Raw genomic sequence first — 10975 nt, forward strand, 5'->3', positions numbered from 1 at the left:
ATTTCCACGCGAGGCTGCATCTAATTCCAAAGACGAGTTATTCGAACACCTTCGTCGACGACTTCTTTGCAAAAAGACCTTCGAAAGCTGCCGGCGCTTGCGCGAAGTCGAAGCTACCCTTAACTATTATTTCCACGCGAGGCTGCATCTAATTCCAAAGACGAGTTATTCGAACACCTTCGTCGACGACTTCTTTGCAAAAAAACCTTCGAAAGCTGCCGGCGCTTGCGCGATGTCGAAGCTACCCTTAACTATTATTTCCACGCGAGGCTGCATCTAATTCCAAAGACGAGTTATTCGAACACCTTCGTCGACGACTTCTTTGCAAAAAGACCTTCGAAAGCTGCCGGCGCTTGCGCGAAGTCGAAGCGACCCTTAACTATTATTTCCACGCGAGGCTGCATCTAATTCCAAAGACGAGTTATTCGAACACCTTCGTCGACGGCTTCGTCCATAATTGTTTCAATTCTCAAAGGACATTTCAAAATACATTTGCTAACTTCGGAAGCTATAATAGATGATGCTCGAAGCTATTTCAACCCTAAAACCGAAACATTTCTATCGGCCTACGGCGTCTCCATTTTGTATATCGAAATTGGACCGATCGGCTTGCACGACGATTATATTTTTAGATCAATTTTGTTGTAAAAATGTCGTAGCATCGTGGAGCTGAAACGGTAGCCATTTTGTTATCTATGGTAAGGGCGGAAGGAATTTTTTAACGAATCGAAGAGGACGCGTTTGAAGGATGAAATGTTTGGAATTGAAGAAAAGTTTGCGATTAAACGTATTTCGATTCTATGAAATAAAGAATAGAAATAGTATTCGGACAGCAGTCCGTAGGAAATAAGAAAGTAGGAACGCGCCAAGATGAGATCGTTACGAAACTTAAACCTTTCGTAAGGTTTCTGGTCTCGACGAGGAGCCGCAAAACACCGGCCATATTTAATATCGCACGTTTTCCACGGAATAATTCATAATATCCGTAATAAATGCAATTTCGTAGAAGTTCGAACAAAAACAACGAATTAACTGTGAAAGTCTATATATATATATATATTTATCTGGAGGATCGACGAAAGCTATTTAGCTACTGGCGAAAGCTATTTACTCTTGTTTTGTTTTCGCAACGGATGCAGAAAAATGTTGTTTTGCATAAAAATGCGCGGTCTAGTAATAGATAACAGTCGCTACGATGGTATAAATAAACCAGATGCATAAACTGGAATAAACTAAAGCGGGGCTATTTATTATCCTTTGATAATACAATCCAAGGTGAACTATTTTACATGTTTATCATCCACCATAGATCTTTCTGTATTTGTTTCTCACAACGTTAAAAATAGCATTTCGATTACCATACATGATGGAATTCTGTGCATGATATGCAGCAGATAAGAGGCCGATACAATGTGTATGTTGGCCGGCACAAATGTTTGTTAAACGTTGGGGATATAGATAACTACGTGATGCACGTAATTGAATAAGAACGTGTTATTATAAGCTTGCAATGTAGAATCGAACGTTTCGCTTAAAATCTTTTTGTCGTCGTCCATTTCGTTTATTTTAACTATCGAACGTATACAATATACGAAATCTCTGTAATACTGCAATTGCTGTAAAGAACACATTGAAATCAGAGAACACATGTTTCAGAATCATTAATATCTGTGATCATTAACGTTTGCGCATGCATATATTATAATTAAAAAATATAAAATAAATAAATTAATGTTAATTCGTTTCTCTGTACGCTACATCCATTTGTTAATATCGGCTTAAACGAAAGTTCTGCGAAAAACTACCGATTCATGTGCTTATCGATAAACACATCGAAGAACTTATGGTTGTTATCGCTTGGATCGTTTGTCACGGGATGGTACGAAATTTGAAATCCGCGGCGACATTTTCGAATTGGTGCGCGCCATTTTGGGACCGGGTTCAACGTGCATGCTTTGAAACGCGCATAATAATAACAGAGAAAAAGATATGTTTCTCACGTACCTCCGTTGCGACTGACTATTGCTGCAGGTGTTGGAATATCCGGAATCCGACACCTTGGCATTTTCGGTGGACACCTCCTCCATTGTTCTATTTCCAAGGTAGGATCCCTTCAGGACGATATCCGTAACGTCACAAACACTGCTGCTAAATTAAAGAAACTCGATGTTCACGCGTCATTTCTACAATTCTCGGTATTTAAAAATAATTAAAAAGAACCGACAAGGGAGAGAATATATCGCGGTCAACCGGCTGTTCGCAATGATCGCGAGAAAGAAGAAACGGTAGGATTACGAATCTCGAGATCACAGTTAACAATTTAATGATTTGAAATGGTGCACCACCTGTTCGATCATATAGATATTTCTTTGAGATCCGAATGAAGGTAACAGCGAAATGAATAGCTTCACTGAATTATTTCTGGTAGTTCACAATAAATACATAAACACACTACGATGTCGTCCGTGCGGTGATATCTATGAAGACTGAACCGTTCCGAACATCGCATGTCTTTCGCGCGGTGCAACTGTTTCGCTGTTCCGCATCATACAGCACGTTTGGAAACACGTGAGCCGCTACCCCCACTATTTCCCCGTTAACCTATATCGATGCAAAACGTGCCCCACTTAAAACCTCGCGAACGATAAACGCGATTAAAATAGTCTCCTCCTAAATAACGACTTTTCACGTTGGTGTTTCAATAGAAAAATTTTCGGCTGCGAAAATTCTACTTTCCCCACATGGTCGTTGTGACACCTGCTGGGAATTCGGATCAATTCGATGGGTCCCCGAATCGAGGATCTCGGGGATACGAATGAACATAAATGTTTAGGAAACAGGCAGAATATACATATACGATCCTTCTGTAAAAACAATTTTATTGTACACTGCTTTATGAAAATATAAAAGAAATATTTTAAAAACAATAAATTATAAACAGTCGATCACATTACAAAGAGAAAAACTTTGTTTAAAAAAATACAATTACTTTGTAACTGATGCAATATTTTTAAACAAATAATAAAAGCAAGAAACAATATAAAATGATAATTTATTGTTTCTTGTCTTTAAACGTTTGATATATGTACAAAATTCGAGAATTATATGTATGTATATATACATATATATATACATATCTTACTCTGCTATATCACAGTCATCAGGTACGCATCTTTGAATCCTTCAGGTATCCTGTAAGTGAAAAGAAAGAACATGTCAAGTCAATCAGTTATACACATGCAAAGCAGGACACTCCGTTCATTGTAATTTGAAAAAAAAAATAAGTGAAAGTCAGTGTAAGTTTTTCAATACTTAATGTGTATTTAATATCATCAAACAAGTCAGTTACAGTCTCCTAAAACATCATTGCGTATGGTCATTGAGTAAAACAGTCTAACACACGTACAAAAGTGTCCACCATAAAAGGGTTTATGTTGTGCGTCAATAATTGGTATTTGACGAAATTGTGATCATGGACGTAATATTAATTGTCTAAGAAATCGTACGTTTCTTGATAATACTCAAATTAATTGTAAGAAAACAACATGCTGATATATTTTATGCAAATATATCTACATACGTAAACATACGTGATGTATTTCCAAAACAAGATGTACCCACACCTTAGTAAAAATTTGGATAGCTTCTCTGTATAACTTAAACTTAATATTTTCTTGGCGTATAAAAATTCTCATGATTATATAGAGATATAAAAAAAGAAAAACATAACTACTAAAATTTCACTGGTATCTAATATTAAATTATCGTATGTAAAACACATACTAAAAAATTACTCAGCAACTGAGTTTTTAGACTATAATTTAAGTATTAAAAAATATAGCCGTGATGTTATCATTCTCGTTAGGGAACATGCTCTGCATTCTCTAAATTTTTTCATAAAAATATGTTACTCTACCACTAGTAGATAAAACTACGTTCGCAAAACATAAAAAATAAACACTTATCAGAGAATATATCTTGTTTTGGAACCAAGTTTTGAGATTATTTTTACGAAAATATTCCTCGAAAGATGTACAAGAATTACTTTACGTTCTCTTCCATACACAGTATAGCTAAGAAAAGAATAGTATAGAACTATTAAATATAAATTATAAACGAAAACTGGTTTCACTAACTCTAAAGCACAAGATTGTGTTTTAGAGCCTGCGCGAATAGTTAAATTGATATTATTATTCATAATTATTATACCTGTTTTACAAACAAGAATATAAACTTTTTTTAAAGATAATTTCATCTTTTGTTTCCTTTTCGAAGGTTTTCATTTCATTCAATATACAGAGAAGTATATGTGGAAAAATTTTCATCAAAACATGATTTTGATACAAAAGTACAGATATACAGATATATAGAAATCCTCTTACTTGTGGCTAATATCTGTAGTATATTAACATAACAACAATAAACATTTTAAGTATCATGTACCTTCCTTACCTAAAAGGAAGTAGTTTCAACTCTACCTACTTTTGTGTGTACTATGTATTTTTTTTTAATTGAATTAAGATCGCTTAAGATCACTTTTCGCACAGGCCTCTTAAAATAATAAAATTAGGAAGTCAGGTGTATGTGTAAAGATATGTAAGGATAAAGTAAAGTATCGTTAAAGTTCAGTAACGTTGAAATCGCGAACGTAAGCGATAGTTAAAAGTAGGTAGTTGGAGTAGTTTCCTTGGATGCGGGCCCGACGTGGTCAAGTGAGTCTTAAAATTCGTCTCTTTTATTGCGTGCGTCCAGCTTGTGTATACCAGTCAGTCTGTGAAGATAAATAGAAAAATTACATTTTCCCCTGTTTTCCAAGTAAAGTAATCGTCAGTTACAACGTCAGGGTGTTAATATTTAAATGCCTCCCTCTTTCTCTCCTCTTTCATTTTCTCTTTGCCATGGGCTCGGCGATGTACTTACGAGGTATACAAAAAAAAAATTAATTGTCATCTTCATCCATTCGTAATCGCTTTCTACGATCATCACCAACGTTGCGCTCTTCTGCTTCTAGTACTTTCAATCGTGACCCACAAATTTCTTGTCCATGCAGGGCCTATCATAAAAATTTATTTAGAAATTATTAATTAATTTCATCCAATTTTCATTCGAGTATATACTGTTCGAATTACAGATTGAACATTGTACTGCATTATTATTCAACATACCTCAATTGCTTCATTTGCACTTTCGACGCTGGCATATTTAGCATATCCACAATTTTTTCCTGGAAGCATATACACGTCTATGAGGTTTCCAAATCTGCAGAAAGCATCCTTCATAGCATAAATGGGTGGTACCGGTGGACCACACACAATAAAACATCTTTTTGCCACCTCTGCATCTATACTAGCCATTGGCTGTACAGGTGGCAATTTGATACACATAGAATGTTCTAAACCTAATTGAAAGGTAATGAAATGTTATCTAATGAAGAAAATTACTATCAAATTGTATATATGAAATAATGTCTCACTTGGTGCGGTTAACCCTGCAGCTTGAATTAAAGATGTAGCTTGAGCAATGGTTTCCGCCAAATGAGCTAAATCTGTTCTAGTATTGGCTATTCCACCTGTTGAACTTCCAGGTTTTACAACACTTTTTGGAGGTACACTTGATAGATCTGGTTTAACAATCATCCTATGACCGGGAGGATATTCAAAACCGTGAAATTTTTCTCTTGCATATGCTGCAGCACTAGGATTAGAATACACTACAACAGCCTGCCCTCTCGGCATCCTATATCTAACATCATTTTTCAGATGACAATAATCCAAACCAGGTACGATATCAAACAATTTCCATAATTGATCTTGATTTAATGCTGGATGTGCAATTACTTGTAAATGTGTATAACCTTCAGAGTTAGGATAATTTGTAGCAATTTCTAAACTAATACTGCTCTTGCCAAAATTTGACGAACTATAATTTCCACCAGCACTGTCATAATGAGAAGACAATCCATTATTATATTTCACATCCATGTGTTCAGGTTTTGGTTTTTTTGGTTCAGCAAATACAGCTTTGTATTTCCTATCGCATTCTTCGAATGCTCTAGCGGCACTAGATACTCTCTTAAATTTCACGTAACCAAAGCCTTTAGACTCATTTGTATTCCTATCTTTGACGACAGTTGCATACTCGATAGGACCAAATTGTGAGAACTCTAGTTGAAGTTCACCATCGGTCATAGACTTTGGTAAAACACAAAACAAACGAACCCATCTCTCTTCCTCATTTGTTTCTCTTACAGATCCTTGATCACGGCTGCAATAAATCCCAATATTGGCTTGCTTACAAAAATCAATATACATGCACTAACAACAAAACAACAGGCATGAGACAATTTATAATAACGTTGAACAACTTACTTTGAAGCAATCATTACTTTGATGGGTCTTCCAACAGAACCCAACATTTTGCCATTCATTTCTTCTAGAGCAAAAGCTGCCTCTGATGTTTTCGAAAATTTAATGTATGTGACTCCTACATGAACATGCGTTACATTATAAATATTTCAAATAATGTATTAGAAGTACATAAATGACCAGTGGAAATTTGCAAGGGAACACAACGATGAAGTTAAAAATGTATGGATATTAAATGAGCTGCATTAAAAAGCAGAATAAAAACATTATCGATTTGTTCTAAAGGCAAGAGAAATTACCTTTATTTTCGCCTGAATTCCGATTCTTAACCACCCATATATCTTCAATCTTTCCAAATTTTTCAAAGGCTCTCCTAAGGTCATCTTCTTCCAAACTTTTGTGGCATATAACAAATAGTCGCGAATTCGGTGGATCATCATTTTTTGACCGCAAATCCGTTTGTGAATAATACGAATCCCTTTCCCTGTGATCAGCCATTTTGCAAATGAACACTGCAGACTAAGTCGCCCGTCTACGGTCAGTGAAGTCGACGCATTTCAGGGACGGCTCTATGCCTGTACATATCAGTTTTCAAATCTTATTTTTTAATCTCTTTTATCAGATTATATATCTTAATTCTATTTGAAATGTTAATATTACGTAAATGACGTGCAAGGAAATTCATTTTTATCGAAATGCGATAGATATTCATATCTTTAAATTCTTCACGATTTTAACAATTCTTATACGCATGATGCATGTATGTATGCATACAGCAAATGTACGTATGTATATGTGCATTACGTTCGTAACTTTAGATATGTAACATCATGTAACGTTATGTACAAACGTACGTTATATGAAACTTAAAGTATTTATTCACACTTCTTATTTAAAATAATAAACAGTTTTATTATATAATTTTTGTATTCTATGATCTTCTAAATTTTTACATATCTTACACACATTGAGTGATTCATGGCACAAAATTATTTTTACATTAGATTTCCATTTTAGTCGTCGGCACTGATGCATACTACATGGTACATTTGCGTATGTATATTTATGTATATCTATGTACCTTTTTCGTTGCCATGTTTCGATAATAAGAATTTCTTATTTATGTAATTTTATACTTGTGTAGGTTTGAATAGTCATTCTTGTAAATGTATATGTATACATATTGGAATTGTATTGTTTGAAACTATGACGTTACATGTATTTTATCGTGACGAAAGACAGGTAAGGTTAAATTACTTCCGCCTTGGTTTCATAAATATATACATATTACTCAGCAACCTAACGAGTCATGCTCTATTATTTTCTTTTATAAACTATCCGACACGAAAGAGTCATATAGATAATGAAATACTTATACTTGATGTTTTCACCTGTTGAATGCATTCTTCAGATGAGTAGTTCATTATCTATAACCTATCCGATTGCTCACTGTGTTGTATATAGATTTAATAATTCGAATAAAAAAAAAGAATAAATATAAAGATAAATATCGATACAAAGAGCAATTTTTTAACAGGTTCAATGAAATAAAATATTTCATACATATATAGAAATATAGATAATATATTATTTGTAAACAAAATACGTTTTCAAATAAGAATAGTTTCCCCAGCACTGTTTCACAACCATTGATACATTATAATATATAACGTACAATAAAGTGTTTGTCAATCATAACATTAACTCTAATTTCATACCATTTAAACATTCTCTCAAAACATCAAAATAGATTTCATATTTTTTTATACATCATATGTAGAAGCAGAGACATTACCACCATGTCCTGTCCAATTTGTATGCACAAATTTTCCTTCTGCACCAAGTAACTCGTAAGTATGAGCACCAAAGTAGTCCCGCTGAGCTTGGAGTAAATTTGCTGGGAGACGGGCAGTTCTGAAGCCATCGTAGAAAGCTAAAGCTGTTGACAAAGCAGGAGTTGGTATTCCCAGTTGTACTGCAGTTGCTACTACTATCCTAGCACTAGCTTGACATTTTTTCATTGCATTGGCAAAGAAGTTATCTAACAATAGATTAGAGAGTTTTGGATTTTTATCAAATGCTATTTTGATATTTCCTAAGAAAACACTGAAAACAAAAATAAGAATATGGTAATAAATTATTATTAATTATTTATGAGAGTTCTCAAAGTCAATAAATGGATGTACCTTCTTATAATGCAACCTCCTCGCCACATAAGTGCTATACCACCATAATTTAAATTCCAATTATGAACTTTGGCAGCTTCTCTTAGTAACATAAACCCTTGGGCATAGGATATAATTTTTGATGCATAAAGGGCATTCTTTAAGTGTTCTAGGAATTGTTTCTTATCACCTTCATACACTGTATCTGGACCTTTCAATATGGTACTTGCATCTACTCTTTCACTTTGCAAAGCAGAAAGACATCTAGCAAACACTGATTCCCCAATTAACGTTACCGGAACTCCATAATCTAATGCAGCAATGGCTGTCCATTTTCCAGTTCCTTTCTGACCAGCTGTATCTCTAATTCGCTCTAACAAGTAACCCTTTTCATCTTTGTACTTAAGGATGTCACGAGTGATTTCAATTAAGAAAGAATCCAGTTCTCCCTTATTCCACTCGTCAAGCACTTGACTCATTTCTTCTGGAGTAAGTTTTAAACCATTTCGCATAATATGATATGCTTCACAAATCAGTTGCATATCACCATATTCGATACCATTGTGTACCATTTTTACAAAGTGTCCTGCCCCTGTTTCTCCTACCCAATCACAGCATGGTTCACCATTGGCTTTGGCACAAATTGACTGCAAAAAATATTTTATTATAATAAATATCTACTAAACAATTTTTAAATAAATGAGTGCTTTTTAAGTACCTGAAAGATATCTTTAATATGTGGCCAAGCTTTTGGATTTCCACCAGGCATTAAAGACGGTCCATACCTAGCACCCTCTTCTCCTCCACTAACTCCACTACCAACAAATAAAATTCCTTTTTTGTCTAAATCATTAGTTCGTCTTTCAGTGTCTTGATATTCAGAATTACCACCGTCAATTATAATATCACCAGGGGACAATAAAGGCACTAATTGATCAATGAATGCATCCACTGCTGCACCAGCTTTTAAAAAATATATAATTATTTATAATTGTTTTTCTTAGCAGGCCAAAGAATACAATTGTATAAGATTACTATCATAGATATACAATATCTTATCACATGGACAAAGAAGACTGTAAAGAAAAAGCTTACTAATCTGTGACAAGGTCAAATTCTAGTCTGCTATTACGCAAAGATAGTTTATAATAATTTACCTTTCACTAGAAGCATTACTCTCTTTGGTGATTTTAGTTTTTCTACCATTTCTTTCAATGAGTAAGCGCCAATGACTTTTGTGCCCTTGGCTTCATTTTGTAAGAAAGATTTGACCTTATCTGTTGTACGATTATATGCACAGACAACAAATCCATGATCATTCATATTAAGAATTAAATTCTGGCCCATGACAGCCAACCCTATAAGGGCAATATCTGCTACCCTATAAAATAGAATAGATTATAGATCAGATTATAGGCAAGTTAAGAAATTATACATTGTACTAAAAATGCAATGGTATAGTACATTGCATACGGAAACATGTAATAAGTTAATTCTAATATAATAAAAGTAAAGCAACACATTAGTAAGAAATAGTAAATAAGTAGTAAATGATATAAAGAATTAAGTGTATTATCTTAAAATAAAATATTTTCCAATTTTATACATATATTTAAATTTAATTTTATTAGATATAATGAAGAAATTACTTACGGTTTGCTCATTTTAACAAGTGATCAATGTGAATAGGATGAAATGTAATTTTCCTTTGGAGTAAGTTCAAAGAGTAACAAGTGTCCGAACTTCCGAACGTTTCCACTAGACCGCAGCAGAATGAACATTCATTCTCGTGTAGTCTTCGGCATCAGCCGACGTTTCGTCAACCAATCGCGATGCACACCAAGGTCAGCATGGAGTCATCAAAACGTGAACACTACTACTACTATCTAGTATTTCATAATAACACCAACACATATAAATGTATCTCTTTGAATGGAATTTATTTCATATTAATTGTATACAGATTAATCAAAATTACTTCTTTTATCTATCATGTGATTATTATCTTCATAAAACCTATCCCAGAGAAAAATTGAATTTACTTTTTCGGTTTTAATGATATGTGTCGTTTTTTAAAAAAATTATAAACGAGGTGAAGCCCGACAAGATATTCGCAAACGTCATGGTAATTTTATAGTACCGATTCACATTCTAGATATGTAATGTGAAATTTTCTAATTTATTAACATTTAATTTAATGTTTATTTTCAATGGAATCGATTAAAATCATTTACGTCTCTACAAACATAATATGAGAAGCTAAACCCTTTGATATATTAATCTTTATTATTAAGGAAACATAGTGTACGTATACACTGGTATTAGAAATGTAATGATCATGGACCTAAGTCTAAAGGACGGAGTCTAATTGCAGCAGATTGAGGTAAAAGACGGAAAGGGACTTCGACCGTCAATTAACGGTAAACAAAATATCTAACAAAAACA

At 33.9% G+C, this 10975-nt stretch overlaps 3 protein-coding genes across 13 annotated transcripts in view; all 3 read right to left on the bottom strand.

The window, feature by feature from the left end:
* per (period circadian regulator) overlaps positions 1-2519 on the bottom strand; it is a 33956-nt gene extending 31437 nt beyond the window's left edge. For 8 of the 10 annotated variants that reach the window (XM_033469266.2, XM_033469263.2, XM_033469262.2 and 5 more), the window contains exon 1: positions 2005-2519. In XM_033469266.2, coding sequence (XP_033325157.2) covers positions 2005-2087 — 83 coding nt within the window. In that variant the 5' untranslated portion in view covers positions 2088-2519. The remainder of the gene's footprint in view (positions 1-2004) is intronic. The other 2 variants (XM_033469259.2, XM_033469260.2) reach the window with 2 other exon arrangements.
* A 343-nt stretch (positions 2520-2862) lies between these two features.
* On the bottom strand, positions 2863-6961 carry LOC117219785 (RNA-binding protein 45). Of its 2 annotated transcripts, none has more exons than XM_033469226.2 (6): positions 6665-6961; positions 6369-6483; positions 5474-6264; positions 5166-5398; positions 4921-5053; positions 2863-3192 (listed from the first exon to the last, which is right to left on the bottom strand). In XM_033469226.2, the coding sequence occupies exons 1-5, from the start codon at positions 6861-6863 to the stop codon at positions 4940-4942; spliced, it is 1452 nt and encodes a 483-aa protein (XP_033325117.1). In that variant the 5' UTR covers positions 6864-6961; the 3' UTR covers positions 2863-3192; positions 4921-4939. The 2 variants fall into 2 exon arrangements, with proteins under 2 accessions (XP_033325117.1, XP_033325116.1); XM_033469225.2 differs by lacking the exon at positions 2863-3192 and adding an exon at positions 3298-4771 and having other exon boundaries at positions 6665-6959.
* Positions 6962-7931: 970 nt separating this feature from the next.
* Positions 7932-10359, bottom strand: Pgd (phosphogluconate dehydrogenase). The gene is made up of 5 exons (XM_033469227.2): positions 10184-10359; positions 9688-9911; positions 9249-9493; positions 8552-9177; positions 7932-8471 (listed from the first exon to the last, which is right to left on the bottom strand). The coding sequence occupies exons 1-5, from the start codon at positions 10192-10194 to the stop codon at positions 8129-8131; spliced, it is 1449 nt and encodes a 482-aa protein (XP_033325118.1). The 5' UTR covers positions 10195-10359; the 3' UTR covers positions 7932-8128.
* Between the last annotated feature and the right edge of the window lie 616 nt (positions 10360-10975).

The sequence above is a fragment of the Megalopta genalis genome, chromosome 5 (assembly GCF_051020955.1).
Source record: "Megalopta genalis isolate 19385.01 chromosome 5, iyMegGena1_principal, whole genome shotgun sequence".
In the NCBI taxonomy this organism is placed as follows: Eukaryota; Metazoa; Arthropoda; class Insecta; order Hymenoptera; family Halictidae; genus Megalopta; species Megalopta genalis.